General features: G+C 39.4%; 1 protein-coding gene and 1 long non-coding RNA gene across 15 annotated transcripts in view; one reads left to right on the top strand and one right to left on the bottom strand.

Annotated features, from left to right (window-relative positions):
• Positions 1 to 25,258, bottom strand: part of PDLIM5 (PDZ and LIM domain 5) — a 190,460-nt gene that overhangs the window by 66,310 nt on the left and 98,892 nt on the right. For 5 of the 14 annotated variants that reach the window (XM_090037084.1, XM_090037086.1, XM_090037087.1 and 2 more), the window contains exons 4-8: positions 20,375 to 20,417; positions 18,034 to 18,479; positions 12,146 to 12,163; positions 11,672 to 11,844; positions 10,652 to 10,688 (exon numbers count right to left, since the gene is read on the bottom strand). In XM_090037084.1, the coding sequence (XP_089893210.1) occupies positions 10,652 to 10,688; positions 11,672 to 11,844; positions 12,146 to 12,163; positions 18,034 to 18,479; positions 20,375 to 20,417 (717 nt within the window). Of the gene's footprint in view, positions 1 to 2,745; positions 2,868 to 3,547; positions 3,681 to 6,881; positions 6,912 to 7,571; positions 8,542 to 10,651; positions 10,689 to 11,671; positions 11,845 to 12,145; positions 12,164 to 14,707; positions 14,725 to 18,033; positions 18,480 to 20,374; positions 20,418 to 25,258 lie in introns of those variants that run through there. The other 9 variants (XM_090037097.1, XM_090037092.1, XM_090037094.1 and 6 more) reach the window with 9 other exon arrangements.
• LOC149870913 (uncharacterized) lies at positions 18,488 to 24,478 on the top strand. The gene is made up of 3 exons (XR_016440868.1): positions 18,488 to 19,466; positions 24,174 to 24,354; positions 24,443 to 24,478. It is a non-coding gene; the product is annotated as an uncharacterized LOC149870913 (long non-coding RNA).

Here is a 25,258-nt window from a genome sequence, read left to right as displayed (position 1 = left end):
CATGGAAACCAACCCCAGGCGCATGGGCAGGGCCTGCTGGGAAATGGATTCCACTGCTGGCTGGATTTGGCCTGCAGGCTGGATTTTGCCTGCCCCTGCTCCACATGCTCATGATCAGGAATCTAAGCTTTTCATCTGATGCAGAAAAACATGGATTTTTCTCCTTTAAAAGGAGAAAAATCACAGGTTTTCCCTTTTAAAAGAGAAAAATGCAAGAAACCATAGGTTTACCCTTGAAGGCTGGCAGAGTTCGAAGGTGATCAGAGGCAGGGGAGGGGGGTGCCACGTGCATATGGGCATGTGCACATGCACGTGGCCAGCAATACAATCCCAGGCAGTATGGTAGAAAGCATCTCCTGCAACTGGCTGCAGGTAAGCCTGTGGTGGGGCAGGCATAGGGGCAAAACTTGTGGGGAGCTCGAGGTGGTGGCTTGTGCTGAGCCTGCATGGTGAGGGAAGGAGTAGGGCAGGGTTAGCAGCTAGGGCTGGGGGCGCTACCCAGCTGGGGAGGAGCCCAGGGCCTGGGCAGGAATGCACAGCTATGGTGACCAGCTGGGGAGTGAGATGGAGCCATGGGTGGCTGGCTGGGGGAGTCGGAGGTCTGGCTCCCCACTGCTGTGTGAACTCCTGTGGAAGGGTCAGGTGCCAGAGATAACACATTGGTGGGCCACGTGCTCCCCCCAGATTTCTGCACCCACAGGGGGCATGGAACTGCAGCTTGGCTGGACTGGCACCAGGCATGAGCCTCCTCCATGGCCCAGCAGGTGGAATGCAGCATGGGAAGGCAAGGTGAGGTGTCAAGACTCACTACTGCTGCTGATGCCAACAAGCCTCAAACCAGCCACACTACCTTGGTGGTCAAGGTGAGGTGTTCCCTGCCTGCTGCTGTAGTGGGTATGGCTTGTGCTCACACTGCAGTGACAGGCAGGGGGTGCCTCACTATGGTGGCACAACTAGTGTGGGGCTTGTGGGGGCAGGAGCGAGTCTCACAGCTCCACTCTGCCCTCTTGTGCCAGGTCCCATCCACTGGGCTGAGGAGGTGGCTCCTGCCTGGTGCTGATCTTGCCAGGTTGCAGTACTGTGCCCTATGATGGGCAGAGAAAATTGGGGGGGTGGAGGGGGGGAAACGGCGGGGAAGGATGTGATCCTCCATACCTCCCTGACGTATTGCCTCTGGTGTCTCCTAAGGTTGAACACCCCTCTCCCTCACACACTCGGGAACTGGTGACTGGGGGCAGCTGGGGAAGGGGATGTGGATCAGCAATGAGAGGCAACCCAGGCTCAATGCCTCCTCTGCCTCCACTCCAACTGAGATAGGGCCCTGCCCTGGGGTGCCATGATGCCCTCACCACAACCTCAGTGCCCTGGGCAGTTGCCCTCACTGCCCACCCTTAGGGCTGGGTCTGCCTGCAGGTCATGCTGGCAGGGCGGGTGGTGGCAGGGCAGGGGGACATAGGTCATGTTGGCAGGGCTGGGGAGGGCTGTGTCTTGGGAGTGAGATGCACCAGTATATCAGGGCTGCTCAGTGCCACAGTGGCGGGGGACACAGCCATAGCTTGTCCTGTGTCCTGGGGAGCATAGAGGGCAAGGGGAGTTCTGATTTTCATGATAAAAAAACCAATATCACACACAAAATTATATAGGTATTTGGAATTGAATTTATTATAATTAGGGCTGCACCAATGGAGATTTTTTGGGCTGATACTGATGGCCAATTTTTAACAAGCCATATTGGCCAATACCGATCTGATTCTGATACGCAGTCCCAGCGTGGAGTGCAGGTTGGACTGGTAAGTCTGTTGTGGGGGGAGGGGTGGTGGTGATGGGGGGAGATCAAGGCCTCTGTAGTGAAGGAGGGAGCAGGGCTGGCTCTGGGACTGGGGCAGGGCAGGGGCAGGGGCAGGTCCTGCCCAGTTGCAGCAGGTTGGGGCATGGGAAGGAGCTATGGCTTGTCCAGAGAGTGCGGATGGTGGAGGGGAGTAGGTGGTGGCGGCAGCCCTCAACTTCCAGCTGAGAATTAGGTTGCTTTCAAATGAATTGAAATCTAATGGAATTAATTTAGGATAGATAAATCTATATATAAGTAGAATATATGAAAGATAATTTGGTTTAGTTTTTGTTTACTTTTCCAGGTAACTGGTGTTGGTTGCAAAGCCACATATTTGTTCACACGCCTAGTTTACACATCGCTAAAGAAAGAACAAGCTAAATAATAAAGAAAAACTTTAAACATCTATTAATTTTAAACCCATATTTGACCTCTAAAAGGAGTCTATAGTCTGCTAAGAAAACATGACCTAGATCATACCAGTGAAGATATCCAAGGTCAGTGACAGGAAATTTGCCATCTAACTTTGTATTTCAATCTTATTTCATCACTTAACAGTATTGGGGTCCTTTAGGGACACACTGTAAATTTCCAGTGTATTAATGCAGTTTTGCCTAAGTGGAAACAAATATTAGAATTAAGTCTTGCACAGAAACACTTCATTATTCTCAACATTGACCTTTCTAAAGCGTTTCACTGCAGGCTATATTATTTCTTCTAACATAGACCCATGACATGCTCATCAATCTGATTGGCATATTTTTGTTCCTCCTTTTCCTCCTCTATCAGAAAGACTGGTGGTTGATATATTGGTGACACCCAGTTTAAGTGGGTGATGGACAAAACCAATAAGAGAAACAAACTAGTACATATCTTCCCATGATCACTGGGCTGAGGATCACAAGCAAATCATTTACCTCTCAGGAGATAAAGTCATGAGAACATGTCCAGACAGTTTAGGAGAGAGAACACTGACAGATGAAGGCTCTGCTAAGGGAGAAGTGACTGAAGCAGATTCTGGTCTTGTTGAATTCCGTTCAATGATAATAAAATCAAATTAAACACAAAAAAAGTGTGTTATCAATATTTTAGTGGTATTCTGAATTGTTTAAAAATGCATGCAGAAATATTCCAGACCTCTGGGATAGTGGAATAATGTGCATATAAGACTATTCATACTTTGGGTGAAGGTTGAGAAGTAAACTGCTGCTTACAAACTCTATAGCAGGCTATCTACTGCAATGCATTAGCAAAGATGAGGCTGATGGAAAATGAAGTCTCAGCTGTATGTGAGCTTCATCTCAATGTTTTATATACTTTCCATTGTGATACCTTTATTCATGAAAATTAGCATGGTAATTTTTTCCCTGTATGCTGTGTATTTTGGATGCTATAGAATTGTATTTGTTAGGTCTTGACACTTTCTCTTGATATCATACCACTTCCTCAATTATGACTGGAATAATTCTGCATAGTATCACAATAAATAAGACAACATTCTTCTGATATACAGCTTTCTCCAAACAAAATTCTAAGAGAAATGTGATAGGACAGTGAGAGGCTGTCTTCCATTAGATTCCATCAATTTTAGTTAGCTATGCAGAAGTGTATGCCTTATATTTTTTTAGTATCATGCAGATATACATCTTTTATTTTAAGTTTCCAGTCTGAAGTGATGCCAGTGTACTTAAGTGATTTAAAAGACAGAAAAGCAGACCTCATAGCTGGTAATGGTGTTGATGGAACAGCTGACCCAGGTGGCGTCTCAAAAGTCTGAGTAGCGACTGTATGTTTACTTGGATCTAAGGAGGCATTCTGAGTTCCTATTCCATTAAGCAGATCTGTAGACATACTTTACAGATATTTATGATAAAGAAAATACACAGGGATTATGCCATAATACATGTGTGAGAATTTAGAATCAACTTAAGGTGGGATCCACCATTTCACAGTGGCCATGAATATGTTAACATCTAGAAAGTCTCTGCACTAACCTACTTACAGCTACTTAGTTGGTCTAATAAAAGATATCACATCTACCCAAAGAACCTTGCCAACCCACTCAAGACTAACTACAAGTTGAAAAGCAAACAACTCAAAATGATCTGAGACTGTGTATGATTTAAAAGATTTATAATCATATAGATATACACATACACACACATATATACACATATATTTGTGTATGCATGCACACACAGAGGATAAAGTACAAATAAGGCACACACATGTACCATATTTACCTGAATCCAAAATGACCTTGAATTCAAGATGACCCTCTAATAATTAAATTACATACATAGAAAATCATAACAAATTATACATTTTCCACTTATAGATTCTATTTATTAGAGGGTAATTTTAAATTAGTCCCCACCATTGTAGAGGGGAAAGAAGTGACAGAGGGGCAGGCAGTGGGGGAGTCAAGCTGCCTGATCCTTGCCCTCTAATCTCCCTACCAACAGCTCCCCCCCATGCCTGCAACCCCTGACACTTGTCCCCTATCCCACAACTGTGCTGCTGCCTCTCTGCCCTTCCCCTGCTACCCTTACTGTTGTTCTGTAAGGCTTCTGGCCCCAACCCAGCCTGAGGCACAGAGCACATATTTACTTGGAGCAAACATGTGCTCCATGGCCTAGGATGGAGCTAGAGCCCTGCTGGAGTGCGGCTAAGCCCTGCTGGGCGCAAGGGTAAGCAGCAAGGAGAGGGGGTGATGGCTGCAGGGCAGGCATGGGGGAGGTCAGGCAGAAGCTGCAGCTCCAACCTCAACCCTGGGTTGAGGCTGGAGCTGGAGCCATGGCTGGAGCCGGTGCCCTCACCACCTTGTATTGAATCCAAGGTGAGGGGCTCCCCACTATGTTAAAACCCTGTCTTGGATTCGAATAAATACAGTACACATGTTGGGAACAGCAGTTCATAGACAACAATGAACTCTAAAATATGCCTGGAAGTAAAAATTGATTTCTCTGTAGGTATTGTGTATTCACTCTGCTTTGCTTATTTTATGGCCATTTCTTTTAAAATGTTGAAAAAGAAATACACATTTATCCATACTAAAATTTCCAGAAAGAGCTTTAGATGCTGTTGGCTGAAACTCAAAATACTGAAAGTTTGTTTCTGAGATAGTTTGAACAGCTTGGACATTTTATTGGCAGAACATTCATAACATCTGAGATTTCTTCTTCCTTCTCGAAATACATCTAATCTTTTCCCTAGTAGGCCCTTAAATATTTGTCCTACTGCTACCTATGATTACAGTCAATTAAAAGTAAGGTGAGATACTTTCTAAATAAGTGCATAAAAAGGAATCAAATGCAATGAGACCCTAATTAATGGAGACAGTGATTATAGGTCCTAGGTTCTAGTCCTAAGAGTAGAAACAGATTTATAGGTTTGAAGTCTAATCAGATAGAGAATAAGATGCATTATTCACATTTAGAAATAAAAAGAAGTAGCTGGATGTTTCTCCCAACTGTTTTTGCTCATTTCTTCTCTCTCTCTGGTATAGAGGGAGGAGGAAAGCCACTTTGAAATTAATAATTATAACATTAAAGTCAGTGAGCAAAGTATCTTCCAATTTATTTGAGAAGGTGATGTGGGAAAAGAGAAGATAAATAAGTTATATCGAAACATCCTGAAGAGCTTTTAGGGAAGCAGAAGATGGACTTCTATTAAGGCTGGGGGTAGCCTTCTATTAGGGTACATACTTTGATTAATTTGGTATGCCAATAAACAATTAGCTGTCTGGTTTACATGAAGATGAGGCCTCCTATATATTCATCAGCTGATGGAAAAACAGTTAGCAAGAGGTAACATGAGAGATGATTTAAAAATATTAGATAAAAAAAAATTATTTGCTTGTTTGTACAGGTATAATTCTAACGTGGCAAGTCTGAAAGTTATATGCTAGAACATTTAGGAAATAAAGGTAAAGTTGTTAAAAAAGGAAGAAAAAATACACTTATTTTTATTAAAATAACTAATATAGTAACCACCACCAGAGGGCCATAACACATGGTTCTAATATCCAGTTTGTTTTCTGGAAATCCCCTTAGTCTAACTGTATACCAACTGTACAGTTGGTCTAATAACAGATACCACCTTAAGAAATCCTTGCCTCTTATAGAATTTTTGGATGATCACAGCAACAACATCACTCTTATACTACTTTAGTCCTGAATTTATTTTACTAGAATATTTATTGTTTTAATAATCTGTCACTCACATATTGTGACACCACAAAATACTCCCAGGAGACAAGCAATGCCTCAAATATTCCTGTGCTTTAGAAAGCTCTTGTTGAATTTAGACGTGCCTTCAATTTTAAATCTCCTGGTCGTTGTATATTTATTTTCGCTAATGGCAAATGCTTTATATTTTTGAACAGGATTTCAATTCTATTCCTCACTGAAACAATTCATTTTGTGAAAAGCCAAGTGTTGCAACACTGTTCATCTTTCTTGCTAAGATAAATAACAAAAGGGAAAAAAATTATCCAATAATACCTCCAGAAACACATACATATTTTAAGATTAAACAATAATTTTCATGATAAACAATGGACTATAGGAAATAGAAGTAGCAACTATATTGTATTGTGTCAAAAAAGTATAAAATAATTCTCTTCCTCCATATGTAAAAATTATTTAAACCTTGCAAAGCAAATTTAAGGTACTTTGTAATATTCAACACGAGTTGCCACTTGAAAAGCAAGTTGCAATATGCTACATGTGCACTGAATAACGTACTTAGTTTTAGTAAATGTGGCACAAGCATTTGAGTTATTTGATACAGAAGATATATTCTAAAGTTATGGAAACAAGCTGAAAAGATCAAGTCAAATTAAAGACTGTGTCTGAGGCGAAATTGTTAGCAAATATTTCCCCCTAATTATCATTTTGTACTTTAATGTAAAAGGTATCAAACTGCAACCATATATTTTTAGCTACTGTATTTGATGACCATTCTTATGCTGTTTTAATTGCACTTTATACTGTGAACTTTTCAGTTTACACACAAAGTGGCTGTTAGTATTAGACAACTTGGCTGTTACCTGAGGTCCTCATTTTCTGTTTGACTTTCCCTAAAGATAAGATGACAAAGACAGTGAGCTATAGTACTACAGAACGTTTATTTCTGGAATTTAAAACCCCTGAGGAGGAAATGCAAATGTTTATAGGTATCTTTAGCTTTTAAGATACTAAAAACAAGCAAACAATCCGCTCCTTAAACAAAGTGTTCTTCACTAGTTTTCCCCCAAAGGAATGATCAAGTTCTGTTAAAGAAAATCTTTAAGTGCTATACAAATTCAAGTGAAGTGCAAGATTTCTTAGGAAAACCTTACAAATTAAGTCTAAATTTGCTCTATACCTAACCCTTTATATAGTCTAATATATAATAAAAACTGACACAATGCATTTTGCTAAATGAAATGTTCTGAACTTCTGTGTAGCATACTTCAGGTTGTCTCATCAAAAAAAAAAGATTAGCGATTCCATAGCTTGCTATAAAACTTGCATAAAACCAAAAAAAGCAAAAAAAAATACAAAAAACCCCATGTTGAATTATTAGAGGGGACTCAGGGAAAGCTATTGCATATATTGTATGTGGGTGTTCAAGTTGTTCCTATTAAGCACTAGGATGACAATTGTTTTTTCCTTTGCTTCATGAGACTGAAATATATATACAGTAGTCTGTATGAGAAGCTTAAGTAAAAACGCCTCAAAGAAAAACCAGACCAAACTAAGTTAAAAGCAAGTTTTATTAAAATACTCTTCAAACTTCAAAAAGCATAAATTAATGAGTGTGTCTACTATAATACATTATATTACAGGACAATATGCACCATCATATCTTTGGGCATTGAAGCTTCTATAAACACAAAACCCCTTACAGTTTCACCCTACAATAAATACCATTGCCTTTGACTATCTTATGAGAACATATGCTGCAGGTCTCATATATAAGCAGGATCATTAAGCTCATTCTTTTTCTATAGTCTTTTCCTGATGCTGACATAATACCTATTTAAGCAGAATCCTCCTTGCAACAAGATCGGCAATACTGGCGAAATTCCTTTGGGTGGAGAAGTGGTTTGTATTTTCCCTCTACTTTTTAAAACATTTACAACCCACTCTAAAGTATGCCTGCTGAACTGTACTTAATTTGAAGAAAAACTCTCTCAGAAAATACAAATCTATTGAAATAACTGTTTACAGTCTCTTCCCCAACCCACAAAATAAAGCAATATGCTATTTCGTATGCTATTCTTGTACTCATCTTCCTCTGTATTCTATCAATCTACAAGAACTCAAACTCAGCAATACAAATTAGTCTGTCATGGAAAACGAACCCTAATAGCTCTTCTCTACCCACTTAGGAAGATTCAGTAACCCAAGTTGCTCTGTGTTAAATAAGTATTTCTGTGAACTACTGATTAGCAGAAAAACATTTTCATCTCATTCTTTACACATCAGTAGGAAATTGATAGAAAAGTATGGAAAAAGCTAGAGTTCCATTTGTAATAAGGCTAATAAAATACTTTTTTTTTTTTGCGCAAAGCAGTTGAAAAAAAGAAAGAAAAGGTTTGCATTTTGTGTCTTTTTCAACTTGGGTAAAATCACTGGACATTAAGGACACGTGCTGAGACATCATGGTGCCAGTCACGTAATTTTGTATATTTGGGGGTAAAGATGTGGATGGGAATCTTTTCCCTGTGGAAAGAAGTAACAGAAGAAAGGTAAGAAAGGAAGGAAGCTTATTATTCAATTTATTTCACAGAAACTGAAACATGCAGTCTCCAAGTACTACTCACAGCCCTGCATCATATATATATTTATACGCACACACACACACCTATAACGTGTGTGTATACATATACAGACATGCACACAAACACACAACAGGTAGACAGCCAGCCAGACAAGAAGATATGGACAGACAAAGATGCAGATATTTACTATCAGTACAGACAGTCAAAAAGCCTGAGGCTGAATTGATTCAATCTAGGCAGCTTCCTTCAAGCTGCATAGGTTGAAGTGATGACCAACTGAACTGACATTTAGTTTTCATTTGGAAGTAGGGGGCAGGGGGGCAGACCCTGCACTGACCCAGGCCAGGTGGCAGGGAGCGCTAGAGCACATCTCAGCCTGTTGGCCATTGCCAGCCCAGCCAAGTGTCTCCAACCCCTGCTGTTCCCCCACAGGGGGGTAAGGAGCCCCCTGTCCAGATGCTGGCCCACCTCGGGAGAGCCTCCCCCTCAGGGGGATTCCTCCAGCCAGGCAGCCCTGGGGAGTTCCCCCCTTCCGCTTCCCCAGGTGTTGATTTCTTCAGTGGCTGCCACAGGAAGGAGGGAGAAGCAGTCCTTCAGACCGGGTGTCTGCCCGAGTAGCACAGCACAAGGGGCACTGGGAAGCCCCCACCTTGGAGGCCTGCCCCCCCCCTCACCCCAGGGTCTCCCCACCCCGGGCAGCCCTAGGGAGCTGGGGGGAATTCTTCCTCTCCCAACCCCTTGCCTGAACTGCAGAGAGTCTCAGGAATAGCCCAGGGAGCAGAGGGACATTCCTTTGTTCCCCTGCATTAGTTTTGCCTTAGACTCACAGCAGCTAAGGCAAAACAAGCTCTGGAGGAACAGGAACATTTTTCTCTGACACTGCCAGACTCACAGGAGCCAAGCAAGCAGCTCTGTCCTTCATGGAGGGAAGATTCCCCTCAGCTCCCTAGGGCTGCCCTGGGCTGGGGTAGGAGGAAGCCCCCCAAGGTGGGGGCTCCCAGATGCCCCCATGGTGGGCTGCATGGGCAGGCACCTGGCCCAAAGGACTCCTCCTCTCTCCCTCCTGTGGCAGTGGCTGAAGCAATCAGCAGCTGGAAAGGGGGAGGGGGAAAGAGGTCTGAAAAGCCCTTACCACAGGGCTCTCTCTCCCCCCCATGTGCTGTGTAGATCCTGGCTAGGGTAGTCTGGGGGTCTGTTCCCCTGCCCCACATCCCTATGGGCTGATGGACACAGGCAGGAAGCACGCTAAGTAGCAGAGTGGCAAATCAGTCCCTGCTCCACTGGAGCAGGCAGCATAGCCCAGGACTGCAAAGCATCCTGGGATGCTGGGGGACTGGGAGTTAACTTGAACCGGGAAGGAAGCTGGGACAGAAGTTCCCATAAACTGGTTTGACCTCAATCAGTTAAAGTCTGAAACTACATCCAACCAGATTTATCTTAAACCAGTTTTGGTCATTCTGAAAGCGGTTTATGTGCACTGAACTTCTGTTCTCTTACAGGTTTAAACCAGTTTCTGATCACTTAAACTGGTTTATGTAACTTCTGTCCCTAGTCTTAAGGTTTGATCCAATGCAGGTTAAGTCAGTAGAAAGACTCCCATTGACTTCAGCAGGTATTAAATTGGACACTTAGTCACCACTTTGATTAGTAAAAATTTTTCCAGAACAACTATTCATCCAAGTTCCATAAAGCTGATTCTCTATTACAAGACAGAAATGCCAGGTTATATGTGAAGGAAAAAATACCAGTGTAGTGACAGAATGCATAACCAAAAGCTTAAACTCCTGCAGAAACCTGTATATAGTAGACTCTACAAAACAAAGTTCTTCAAAGCCAATCTCAGCAGACAAAGATCTTGATTTTTACATGCTTTTACATGTTTACATGATTAATATACTAATACATAATCCATGTGCAACAGAAACATAACTTAAAAACTTCAACAGCTTAACAGGCACAAACTATAACATATTGCCAATTAAAAATAAAAGCCATGCAAAAAATTAAGATCACTCCAAATCTAGATATCAGTAAAAGAAAACATAACTTACTTTGTCTTCTTTGTAGAGTCAGTTTCTGGTTCTTTCACTGCAATGAAATTTTTAAATTTCTAAAACCTTATTCCTTTGAAAGACATCATACATACATTTTAAATATCAAAGAAAAACTATTTTAGATTTTAAAAATTGCCACTTCGAAAACACCTACAAACGAATGTAAAAACATGAAGTACCCAATAAGATTTTCAGAAGTATGGAACTTCCATTTGATTTCAGTGGGAGTTTAGTTCCTCAGCACTTTTTGAAAACAATCTGGACACTTAAAGGCACTTAAAAACTTTTAAAATTCTGGCCTAGGCTGCCTTAATTAAAAAAATCCATCTAAAAAATGAAAAGGTATTAATTGAGAAGGAAAAAAAAATGAAGAAAGAGAAAAAAGGGAACAAAAATGGTTACTATTTTATAATTACCTAGATCACTAGTTTCCACAGTGGATCTTAAAATCAGAATATGATTGTGCATATCTCGTTATGCCAATACAAAAGTAAGTGCTTTTAACGGCTGGAAAACAGGAATCCTCCAATTTTCAACCCTCGGAAATTCTCACACCTAGTCCTGGTGGAGCCCAAGGTATCAGATATCAAAACCCATTTTTGTCCTATCCTCTGGGGCTCAGAATAAGGCAATCTTTAAATAGAAGTGTCCCTTTCTGTGTAGAGACAGTGAAGGAAAAAAACATTTTTTTCTGGCATTCAGATAGGGGGTGGAAAATGCAAGTTAACATTTCTACTTGGAATCTTGCTAATTAACAAATTAAAAAGTTGTTTCTAGTATTACACTGGCCCCAAGTCTCCCATCCATTGCTGAGGTTTACATAAAATATGTATGTATATATAGCCTTCTTTTGCTTCATGCAAAACATGCACAAAAAACAGTAGAAACTGACTACTGGATTTACTTTTTACTCAGGGAATAACATTTTACTCTTCTAATATCTGCCATCACAGAATATAGAAATTCAATATATTTATTTAACCACATTTAATTCTACAGCTCCAAAAAGATGCTCACTATGATCAGTGCCGGTGATTTGGGCCAGGATACGAAAAGAACGAGATTGAGTAGTCCCTGTCCTGGGGTGCCAGTCCTCAGTATCTTCAATCAGTCGTTTCTTGCTGGCATCTCTGTGAGTGGGCATGTGATAAAACTCCGTGTAGGTATCCACAACGTGTTTTCTTGGTGGACTGTTTCAACAAAGAATAGTTGTGAAAGCAAAGACATGAGATTTCATCTGTAAATCATGACAAAATTATCACTATTACATTTGAAGTTGAAACAAATTACAAAAGCAGCTTCTGACTGAACTCAGATATTCAGAAGTGAACATAACAACATACACAGTAATATGCATTCACATATTACATGTTCACATAAACTTGCTTTGCTTGCAAAGTAATGCCATGAAGTAATACACTGTAACAATCTCGAAATAGTTAAAACACCAAAGAGTCAACATTATCAAGTTATATATATTAAAATATTTACCGTTTAGGTGGGTTTTTCCTTGTATTGACAGAATAAGAAAGCAGAAGAAATTGGAAACAGGAATGAAAGAGAGAAAAAAGAAAAAGAAAAAAAAGTCAGAAAACGTAAGCAAAAGATAAGCAGTTCTTAAAAAATGTGAAAAGGTACACAGAAACCCACCTACATTATTCATATCTTGCCATAAAAATTACCCCTTTCTAGAATGACCATGATTATTTTCCATATACTTAGTAAAAATTACTAAAAATGGCATATTTAGTGTGGGTAAAAGAACATTTGAGTGACAGTCTGGAGAATTAAGTCTTTCCTTTATTCACAGAATAGAGCACTAATTGAAGTAATGCAAATTTTCCAATGCTATCTGTTAGCATAACTCTGTTCTGCTCTGGAACCTCTTGTGCTTCAGTCATAAGGATGAAAGCATAAATTAAAGTCTAGGTTCCCAACAGAATCTATTGACAATCGTATCCATTATAGTGGCAGATCCTGAGATGTGGACAACTGTTACTTAGAAAGTAGACTAAGGCTACAAATTAATTTTACATATGTGTCACCCAACAGCCACCACTTATGAAGTCAAGATCAATCAGGACTGGAATGGACCTGGATATCCTAACAACTGTAGGTGGAGATCTTTAAAAGAGCTATTATAAGAAGCCTGACTTGCACTGAAAGATAAGAGACTATAGTGACTACATGTGACTTGGAAAATCCTGTCTAGAATATTTCACATACAGTCAGTCTTCCAAGGAAATTTGCATTTTGAAGGTAGGCTTAGGTACTAGGACAAACGGCAGCAATATTTCCTAGTTTGGAAAAGGAAAGCAGAGAGTAGGTACTATACATCTTATCCCTAACCTCTGCACTCATGCTCTCAAAGCATCTGCTTTTGGGAGTCTGCCTGTGTTCATTTATTTTTGTTTTACATGTTATCTAGAAGGGTGGGCCATGTATAGCCCATGGGCTGGATCCAGTCATTGGTGATTATCAGCACTGTGGAGGTAGGGGGTGCAGAACCTGGCTGCACATACATGGTGACTAGAGGGCCAGAGCAGAGGGCTCTGGAATCTGCACCACTCTAACTGCACCTGCCCTTTTTCTCACCACCATTGTCTGGTGGCACGAATGATTGGAGCAGCGGCTAGAAAGGAGGGAAGGGGATCATGAGATTGCTCACTCGGTGACATTCAGTGGCATACAACTGCAAGGGAAGCAGGGCCATAAGTGGCACCCTGCCTTAGGGCCAAACCCTGTTATTTCAGCCCACTCTTTGTACATGGTAGCCAGCCAACGCTTGACCTAGAAGAGGTATTCTGATAAACTCACTCTTAGAGATTTCCCCCACACCCATGTAATTCCTATGTAAACAAATTTATTTTTTCTCACCAAATATAACTCCTAATTTGTTTCATAGAAAGAAAGCTGCAAGATAGTGTATAAGAACAGTTGTTACTAACCTGCCAACAAGTTACAGGCTATTAAACAAAGCCCAATGAAGTAATAGTTAAGTTACAGTAGCAAAAAGGTATGGGAAAGACATAATACAAAACTATATATAAAGGCAGTATTCAAAGAAAGTGACAAATACTATTAGTGAAGTACTTACACATCCTCAAGATTACTGAAGGAGGGAGGGGCACAGGAAAGAAAACAAAAAAGAATGGCGTTTCCAGGAGGATGGAATACAGGTAAGATACACAGACAAAATGAGGTGAAGCAACAAAAAAGAGAGTTAATAGAAATTATTAAACTGAAAAAAGAAGACTGTATCAATGTGTAAATTTAGGTACAGGAATTAATATGCAGCAACATATTAAAATACATTCTAATGCAATTAATTATATTAATGAATGCAAGCAAGTAAACAGTTGCTAACATTAATTAAAAGCTACATCACAAACCAAGTATTTTACTGGGTAGTTTCTCTTCGCTTTGTACCAGATTATGTTTTTAAAGTCTGAGGCTCTTAGTGGTAATTACTCAGGAGGCAGCAAGATGGTGCCAGAGCCAAGGAAGAAAAAAGAAAACCCGTATACTGAGATAGTTGGAGGGAATGACTAACACAGAATAACATTTACATTTAGTTGGAGATGAAGTGCAGGAAACAAGGTGAGGTAGAAAGAAAGAACAGAGGGCAATATTGGTTGGAAAGATGGGGAATGAAAAAAAAAATATTAAGATTGATTGCATCTAATATTAAGAACTGAAATATTTTTAAGTTATGCTGATTTAGCAACAGAATGCCTGTCAGTCCCCAAATCACATAATTTACCCTCCCTAAACATTAAATTGGCATTAAATATATAGGGATAACAATAACTTATCAGTACACACAAAAATATTTTGTAAATAAGTACATAAATGCTCAGTACTTAATACTGTGAAAAGCCAAATCACACCATGTCCAAGGCAGAAACAAAAACAATTTATTATATTAAAATGTGGTTATTTATAAAGCTGAAGCTGTTTTACAAAATACAGATTTTGCAAAACAGTCATACATGCTGGTTATTCCAACAACACGAACCACGATAATTCAGCACCAGTGCTGTTGATACTAACTTTGTCACTGTTGTTACCTGCAAAGGAAAAGAAGTTTTTAATGCATTATTGCTATGATTTCCATTCTCAGTATTTCCTATGATCTAGAGTCTTCCAAATCCAGTTCTGGCAAAAGGTCAGATTTCTTTTAGTGCTGAGTTGAGTTCATCAGGAACCTATAAGTGAAAATTTCAGCCCTGTCTTTTGGGAACAAGTGAGAATCTGTAGCAGTCTTACCTGTTTTAAGCAGCAAGCATGTTCCCATGCAGAAGTAATTTGGCAAGAAGGTTTTGGTAAAGGCACAATTAAACTCAGCCAGGTGAATTCGATTAGCTCTTTCCTTAACCCATCTCCTAAGGAATGGAAAATAAATCGCTTTCCCACCCTACAGGGATAGCAAATCTTTCATCTCTTGAAGAAAGAAGGTTTTTGTAGGGCTGCAGTCTTCATGTTTAATAAGGTTTCAGCATGATGAAATGTCATATTTTGGAATAACTATGCCACTTTAACATTCTCAGCATGAGAAGTTCATTATATGTGGCACGACACTTTATTACATGAGAGCTCCAAACAGCTACATGATAAATCAATTAGTGTGAGTATCATTCAGAAACCATCCAGAGCTTAATAGAGATGTGTTGTTAGCTTTGTTCAGTGAACTAGAGCTGACAAGTTTTGAAATAAATTTTGTAATAGTGGCAGTGATTTACACATGCTCAAAATGATAGCAGCAGTCAGGACCTTTCCTTTCTAGCTGTCAATTCATCACAGATCCTAACTGCCAGGGTGCTAAGACTTACTCTCACTAGTTATTTCCCCTCAGACAGCTCCCCTCCTACTTTTAATCTTATATATTTTGTTACAGATATGCATATATAGTTATATTAATTAAGATTTTCATCTGCTGTAGAATGTTCAGACATCTCTCTTTTTAATTAAAGACAAGAAATCATTTTTAAACTCAGAAACAATTTTACCCTACTTTAAAGAGCACTACACTAGATTCAGCTCGTTCATACCTGCATAAAATTCTGAGGCTGCTCCATTGACTTGAGTGGAATGAAATACGACTTACAGGGAGAGCAGAATGGTCTGTAAAAGTATTCTGTTCTTCAGCTATAAAAGCTAAAAAGTATCGCTTGTTCACAGATATTCCCAAAGTACACTAGACGTAAGAGTGTGATGTGCTACTACTTAGGTCTTCTGTAAACAGATTGAATTACACCAGTCTAAATATATTTATAAAAAGGGCAGTGTAACTTGTCCTAGCATTTAATCAGCTCTGCATCTCCTTCATGGGTAAGCAAATTCCGTTATACTAATAAGGGTTCGATCAACATTTGAAAACAAAATATTTTGAGTACTGCAAAACCTAGAGACTTCTTTTGCTCAATAATGCTGTTTTAAACTAGAGGTACCTCACCTTTTTTTATCCTCAGAAAACAAAATAGCTTAATATGTACATAAGAAGGGAACTTTTTTTCAGACTGTCCAGTTCTTCCAAAAATAATCCACCAATCCTGTGCTAAGTCAGGAAGAACTTCATTTACTAATTACCACTATGACTGTGCAGACTGCAATCAGTTTTACATAGACAGATGCACATCCATGTGGCTTTATCATTTTTTGTTTTAAATCTAAGACAAAAGATTTTAAAGGGGTGCTCAACCAAGTTGTAGGCCCAGCATGCTATTTTGTCACCCTAGTTATAAAGTCTAATTGAACAACCCCAAACCTTTTCCAAGTTCTCAGACCAGAACTATCCGTTAAGACTGGCAGGAAGACAGGAATTTCTTAATCCATCATCCAGCATTTTCTTCATACAGTATTATTTTTTCACTAAACATCTTATTATGCATATATGGTCTTTATCCAGCCATCCTTCCTTTCTTTCTGAAGTGCCAGTTTTCTGCCTTGAGCAGTCCCAGCAGGAGCCCCAGTTCTGGTACTGGCTTTCTCCCCCTGATCCTCAATACACAGCGCTAATTACTGTAGCTAAAAGCCAGGTCCCCATTTGCAAAAGCAGCTTTCCTGGAAGGATATGCATGATTTGCCAAAGCATATTTAAGTCTCCCAGTACTGAGCAAGTCTTTAGGACCTCCTGCTTTCTCTCTTTTGCAGCAGTGTGGAATCTTGCCATCATCTGTTTGAGAGAGTCTTAAAAGTTACCATGACAACAGTGATATAAAATGCATAAGTACTGCATTATATGAATGAACACGAGGAAGAGATTTGTTCCGATACATAACAGGAATGTTTCAGACAAAGTTCGTTTTTGATTTTTTTTAACGTTAAGCGGTCTAACTAAAACCACAAGTTTATTTTGTGTTTTTTAGTTCAGATAAAGATGTTTATCTCTTTGCAGGTTTCTACTCATGTTCAGCATCAAAACCAACATACATTGAAAAAGATATATGTAGCAGGACTACATTTTTCTTGTTTTTCAGATGACCTTTAAACAGAAGAAATGGAAGAATATTGACAATAGCTCACTTTTTAAATCCCTATTAATGAAAATGTAGTTTTTGGGCTTCAGAAATCTAGTTAAAAGAAAGCCACAAGACGGACAATAAAAGCAAACAATTATACTTTAAAACATGCTTCTACAGGATTTAATGCTCAGTGAATCTTTGAATTTACAGTGCTAAAACTCAAGCCCTTTTTTGTCTCAAGATGATTTCAAATGATAAGATATCCAGAATTTTCTCTTTGACATACCTGGACTGCTAAGATATTTTAAGATATTACTTCACTTTTGTGCTGACTTTAGACATTTCAATGTACCTGAATTTCACTAAGAGTTTCATTTATATTACTGAAAAATTAGAATCAGTTCAAATTTGAGACACTTCCTATACATATATCAGGACTTCCAAATTCCCTGCCCAAAATTTAATATTCTCTCTTCCCCACAATTATGTACATCATACTCAAGAGCAAGGTTATTCTGTTTTTTATTCCTGGCTTTAAAAATCCCATATGATGCTTCTTGACAAATAACTTCCCATTTTTGGGTGCTTGCTGCTTTCTTAACCATGTTAAGACTTGAAAAAAAGAGTTTGTTGTAAAGTTCAAAACGCATCAAATGAATGATTACAACTGATATTTTTAAAAGTGGAATTAGATAGTAGAGATTACATGGCAAAAAGAAGTGGGCTAAACTCATCCAATAAGCTGGTCCCTATATACTTAAAACTGTCCTCTAATAGTATCACTTACCTTATTTAGAGGCGGCACCTGAAAACCACATAACTTATTCACGATGCGTTTTATCCCTTTAAACAAAGCTCACAAACCATCCTGGAAAAGAAGTCCCTTACAGCAAACAGTGCCCTGAAGCCACCTACCCATTTTGCTGTTTACTGTCACCCTGGTTCTCTTTGAATCCTCTTCTTTGCCCTTCTGTCACATCCTGGACATTCCCGGTGGAAAGCGCATTCAGGGCTGTATTGTATGTGGTAGGCTGCCGTGGGATATTAACTGCAGTTTTAACAGCGCTCAGTGCAGGTGAACGCTGATCAGTACTAGATTTTGCATTAGCATGCAGTCCAGATGCAGCAAATGGGGGAGGGGTGACAGTGGCCAGTGGAGGAGGGGAAGCATGTGATGATGGAACAGTCACATGGGCTGGGGTAAAGGCAGACGACGATGATGGAATGGATGTGACTTTTGAGGAAGTGATAGCTCCAAATGGCCTCGGTGCCTTATTGTAGGCAACATTCACTGTGGAAGTTACTTTGGGTGCAACAGCAGATGCAATGGGCACAGGTTTGACTACTTCTTTAAGTTCTCCCTATGCAAAAAAAAAAAAGAAATACACAAAAACACCAACCACATGCAAAATCCTGAATAGACATTTTCATTGGAAGCAGAGGAGATAATCCCACTGGCTTGAAATAAAAGACAGAAACTGTTGTTACAGCTGCAAACTTCACCTCCATTTTGCTTTAAAAAGGACAGGACATGCATTCAAGGGAAGCAAGGATACAACCACATGCAAGCAACTCAAAATCAAGTCACTGATTTCTCTTTTCTCATTCAAGATTCACTTGCCTCAAATCACATTTAATAGTTAAGGAACAGACCCACTCAGATGTGAAACCCAGCAGATGATTCACGCAAATAATATTTGGTTACTATATTCCACAGGTTTTCTTCTTTAATTTTTAACTTCAAATTCTACTTGTCAAAAACAATCAAAATATATTTGGGTACATGCACCCAAATAATACAATTTTCTTAATGTTGCAGTCTGCCACTTGGATGCTAATTGGGGAAATTAATCAAGGACCTTGATTTCCAAAGGCTTCTAGCATAAAGGACTAAAGGTAGAGACAGATATAACAACTCTATCATGATCAAGAACTACTGATTCAGGCTATGATGATGAAAGTGTTGTGCCTGTACAATTCTATAGGGATGCCAGTGTAAAAAAAAAAAATCATTCAAACTTGAAGCTTGCTTCAGAGAAGATCAAGGGTGAAACAATTTAGCTAATCTGTATTCCTACAGGATGTATGTATTCCTACATAACAGCCAATCCATGCTCCTGAGAGGCAGCTCCCCCCTTCCTTTTTTATTCGGATAAGTGCATTTGTCCATACCCTAAGGCTATCACTGCAAGTATTAGCACATAATATTTCACTGATGTAAATCCAAATGCTAGACAAGAAGAAAGGTGTACTTGGCTATTAATAACATCCATTTTGTTTGGGGAAGCAGCTGAAATCCCTACACATTACATTTGTAAAGATCTGGTGAAAAGAAGAGCCAACACCAGGTAACGAACTGAGGAATTTACAATTTGCGGGGAAAGCGGGGAGAGAGAAAGGTTGTGATGTGCAAGAATTTCAATTAGGAGCTAGAAGCACAAGAAAACCAATAAGCTGGTTACATAGTTTAGCTACCACAGGGAACAGAAATTTAGACCTATGTGTTGCATGTATTTCAACATTTTGTTAAGTGTGTGTGTGGGGAGGCAGGGGGGGTGGGGAGGGAGATCTTTTTAACTTCCCCCTGCCATCCCATAACCAGTGGAAGTGGGAAAATGTTTCTTTTTTCTATATGTATTTCCATAACACTAAGCTGATAATTTTCTTATTTATATCTGCTGAGGAAACTAATCTTCATGTCTACCCTCCCCGAAAATATTTTAACCAAATACTTGTGTTTTAAAAAGGGAACCTAACGCATGTAATATTGCCTATATACTCTACTCTACCCTACCATGACAAAGTGGGGGATAGAGCAATGCTCAAAGCACTGCCCAAAACTAGATCAACGCCGAAGGGAAAGAAATGCTTTCTCTACAACTTTTTTCACATACAAAGAAAGGTCATGGTCTTTGCTTGGAAAAACAAAACAAAACTACAGTACTTTCTTTGGGGATGGATGAAGGCTACCTTAGAGCCTGTCACTAAGCTAAGAAAAGATGGTCAGGTAATAGAAGCGTGGTGACCAAAAGCTAAGAGTCAATGCATTTATTTACAGCTTTTAAAAAATGTCATGTTTTCTGTAAATACACAAATATCACCCTAACAAGAGCAATGTGATTTTTTGTTCTTTGTACATGTAGAAAAACCCTAAAGCAGGTGCTAAGAGCACAGTCTGAATGAGTCATGTCAAGATTAGGGCTTGATGGAAGTTAGTGGTATACAGTACTTATTTCAGTTACAAAGAGGAACATACCTTTTGCACAGTAACAGGTTCAGGTTTTGTTGTAGAAGCCACTCTACAACAGAAATAAAAAAAAAAATTACAAATTAAAAAATATATGTACTTCATTTGTTGGCAACTTCTTTACTCATATTTTTTTCTTTTTAAGTTCCCCCCCCACTCGCATGTATGAATTGTTTTATTTACATTATGCTTAGAGCAGTGAGTCTCAACCAGGGTGATGCAGTGTCCCAGGCTGCCATGAGATGCTTGCAAGGGTGCCATTCAATGTTAGCACAGTTCGGTGTGCAAACTTGATTATATATCCAATACGTGACAAAGTTGAAGCCATTTTCAGTACAGTTCAAGTTTTAGATTAACTATAATTTTTAATGGCTATGAGCCATTAGCTCAACAGTTTGCTTACTGTTATGCATTTATGAAGAAAAAAGAAATTTCATTTAACTTAGCGCTAACAGAGAGACAGACTGTGTTTTAACAGAACACTACCCTCTACACAGACTTTCTCTTCGATGCGAAAACAACAGCTCTGCTTTTAAAGGAATTCAGCCAAATGAAATGACTATAGGTGCTTTTATATAGTCTCATCTTTAGAGACCTACCAAATTCATGATTTCATGGATTCCATGAAATCTGCTGAATCCATGAAATCCATGGGGAAAAAACAAAACAAACAAACAAACAAAAAAAACTTACAGAGCACTGCATTAGCTCGCTGGGGCAGGAAAAAATGGCAAGGAAGGGGGGGGGAACTGCTCCTTCAAAGGGTTGCCAGCAAAATGGCTGCTGCCCCCACCCTTCGCCACTGGTTGGCTGTAAAGGCTGCTTGTTATGTGGCCCAGTCCCTCTCCACCAATCAGCAGCAAGGGGTGGGGTTGCATGACAGATAGCCCTCAGCCAACCAGCAGCAAGGAGCAGGGCCAACAGGCCCCCTTGGTCAATCAGGGGGGTGAGGGGGTGCTGCACTCCACTCACAAAATGACTGAACCCATATTCTGCCTATGAAATTTTGGGGCAACCCCATCCCTAGTCATGTTGTACGGGCATTTCATAGGGTCTCACATCCTCAAAGGCAAATTTAACATAATTTGCAAATTATTGGTAGATAATAACAAGCAACAGCAGTATCTTTGGGGAAATATTTGGGGAGGATAGAGAAAGGAAGTCATAATGGTAGCAATGAAGTAGACAAAAGACTCGCAAATTATTCAACACCATGGCTATGCTAGCAATATATCATGGGTACAATGGCCTTAACTAAAATGCATGCATTTTAAAATGTAAAGTTTATATCTATATCGATATAGATCACACACACACAGATATATATAGAGAGATATATATCTCTAGACACACACACACACACACTCTTGCATTTACATACAGAACAGTTTTGTTTATAAAAAACAGTGTCCGAGTTCACAGACATTGCTGCTGATCAGTTTTAGCCTCTTCTTGAAGCACCAGGGAAAGAATGGCTATGTGACATTTTTCAGTAGTCACTGGCTACATTAGGTACTTGCTCTGAAATCTAGTATCCCAAGAATTAAGTCAGGAAGAAGCAATTATATGCTATTTTAAACCATACAGGTCCGATTTTCCAGAGGTACTTTAGCTTGCATGTTTTGAATAGGTGAATAAGTGAGGTGCAAAAATACTGCAAAATATTGAATTGTTTCAGTTAATCTTTTACCAGATAAATGAGGTTACAATTTATGTAAGTAGGTGTGTTAGGCTGCCCAGATTAGCACTATGATCACTAGCACAAAAGCATGAAAGTGAGAATTGGTTTCTAATGCTATTCAAACATTCTCAACTTTAATACCATCAAAATGTTTACCCTTCCAATAAAGGCCACTTAGTTTCAGAACAGACTAGATTCTACTAATAAAACTACTGTGTGCCAGGAAAGTCTAATGCAACAAGTGTAGATATTAATTGCTAATTCACAAAAGTGAATGTGTGTAATGCATATAATATGATGGCTAAACAAATATGCAACCTGCATAAAGATCATTTACACTTTGTCTTAGATATTTTGTTCATCATGGTTGACACATCATGTACACATCAACAATAATCCTGAAAAGAGAGAGGTTTTTTGTTCCTTGTAAGGAACAGATCTGTTCTCCAGTTTCCCACAGAATTTCTAGCCTATGAGACTACTGACCTCAAGACCCATGAAGCACAGGGGTATGTCATTAATCACTTCTAGTCACAGAGTTGTCAATTTACAGGAGTAAAAGCAACAAGGGAAAAAAGCAACAAAAATAAGATTCCTTTTATGACTACAGTTATCAGGAAACATGCCATTCCAAAGTTAAATATATTTATAAAAAAAGTATTGTTCAAAATCTGTTGGCTCAACAGTTAGTTTTCATTTTTAACTCATACTATTGCCCCTAAAAATTCATCAAGAAATTTACATTTTGCTATTTGCTATTACTGGACCTGGGAGTATTACTTACTTAACAAGGAAGGAGACAACCGAATCACCAGCTGTTACGTTTCCTAAAATCTCTGTAATGGGGGTGGGTAGACTAAAAAGAATATTTGGGAAGAGAAGAAAGTGAGGTGTGTAGAGATGCATAAAATAGTTAAGTCTGTGTCACTCTTTTCTAAATAGTGCTGTTGTGATATTGTCAGGTGATTAGAATTTGATGTTTGGCATGATAGCCAAAGTTTCTTTAACAGTAAAACTACAAGATTGGAGACTAAAAATCATTTATTTATTTGTATTTTGCCAATATGCACAGACTAGCATTTCTTTAAAATTTGCAAACCTACTTTGTAGTCTAAATTAAATGTTTTAAAATACTGTTCCTAAAAAGAAATAAAGTTGATTTAACTTCTGAAAAAAAACCCTAGAATGTTCATAATGTTCTTTTCACATCTGGAGTCAGATTGCACGCTATTATTTTATTTTCCCCCCAAATATACTTGAGACTTGGAAATAAATGTGTGTGCCCAGACATTTTTTAAAGTTTGTCTTGGCTTTGTTGACTTCAAACTATAATATGCAATTTATGCATAAAAATGCTCACCCAGAAACCTGAGCCACTAAGACATGTGAAAAACATTATGGTGGTTATGCAAAACAGTACAAAAAGAAATGCACTGTTCAGGCTGAAATGCAAAATGCATCCAGACCTCTATAGAATGCTTCCTCAAACATAGGTAGGACACAGTCTTTTTAGGACTAGGATGGATATTAATACAGTTTTAAAAGAAAACCTCTGCCCTCAGTATCCCAAGCATCTCTGTAGGCATTGGTGATCTGCCTCCTGCCCCAATATGTCAAAACTTAACATTGATTTGAGGATGCCAATTTAGCAATGGGATCAGTGGACTGAGTGAAAGAATCAAGGGTCTTGGTTGGAGGAACCCTCCCCTTTTTTGTATGCATATCTACAGACATTTTCTCACTGTTACTTTCTCCTCTGCTCCCTCCCCTCCCCCAAGTTTAGAGTCATGGGCTGTGTGTAGATGAAAGGAGAGGTATGTGCATACGACATTTCAAAGCGGGCTAAATGCTTTTGCACTGCTTTAATGGTGTCGGTGTTTGCACACCTTGGCAGCATATCACGCATCAGTTCCAGCTGCTGTAGGAAATTTGGTGGCGTAATGCACCTTAAATGACTTGGGGTGCAGCAAACTGCCTCTACAGCTGCAGAACAAAGCACCAGGCTCCATGCAGTTCCATGGCTCTGCAGGAAGCCCTACAGGCAGCCTGGCAGCTGCCCAGAAAAACAGGCTCTGACCATGAAAAGCAGTTAACCTGATCTCCGCCCCCCCCCCCCCCCCCCCCCAGCCTGGAGCCTACCTGCCTGCCCGAGCTGCATGGGCTTCCCTCCACAGCTGCAGTGGCCCCCCAGGACCGCCCGAGCCAAGGAGGGAAGAACCAGCCCTCCCCACCTCCCTGCAGCCCAGGGATGGTTCCACCTGCCGGCAGCTTGCTCTCCTATCTCATCTCCTCCCCACTGGAGAGGCAGGTAAGTCCGTGAGGTGCGTGCATGACGTGGGGATTTAATCAGTCCTAAATTGAAATGGTGTTTTTTAAAACCCACTGCTTCAATTTAGGGCCCCGTTTCATCTGCTCATGCCCATAGATCCAAGTTGCCAACTATCTGAAAGATGCACCAGACCCACAACAGCAACACACAAAATATTGACTCTTCAGTGGAATCTAATACAGGATCATCAAACCTATAGTAAATAATAGTTATATTATTAGAATAGCAAAACATTTTTTTCCCCCCAAGAGTTTTGTTCATGAAACTTCCTGTTCTTCAATTGACAGAAAATGCCTTTGACCAACTTGGAAAAGTATACCAAGCAATTGTCTAATTTACATGCATCAGAAATTAAATCTCAAAAACACACTTTGGTAAGTATTTATATCTAACATAGCAGATTTCAAATTCACGATAAACCAAGTTAGGCCTAACAAATTTCTGTACTGTAAAACTACTGTTACTAGACTGACAAAGGTCTTCCTTTGGATTTCCCTTGACAGATATCATTTAAATTAACCCTTAGTCTTAGTATTTAATCTAAAAATCAGGTTTACCTTCCTTACCTCTTTTAGTATGCTACTGTTTTATGAAACAAATCAAAATTAGACTTCAGTCTACATTCCTATAAATGCATGCAAGCCAGTTTTAACATTTATACATACCTTTGGATACAACAGACATTGACAGATCTATTTCCATTTGCTGTTTAGGAAATTAAAACTGCAACTATAAAGTTCAGAAAAATCCTATACAAAAATTACAAGCCCAAATCAAGAATTTACAGACTAAGTAAACCTACCTTATGCTTCCAAAATTACAATGAAGCAACACCTGTTAACCAGATACAAGACATATCCAATATTTATTTTATCAACAGTAT

Source organism: Crocodylus siamensis, chromosome 2, assembly GCF_052110815.1.
Source record: "Crocodylus siamensis isolate JL-2025a chromosome 2, ASM5211081v1, whole genome shotgun sequence".
In the NCBI taxonomy this organism is placed as follows: domain Eukaryota; kingdom Metazoa; phylum Chordata; order Crocodylia; family Crocodylidae; genus Crocodylus; species Crocodylus siamensis.
Note: the sequence above shows the minus strand (reverse complement) of the source record. Positions and strands in the feature narration are given on the sequence as shown.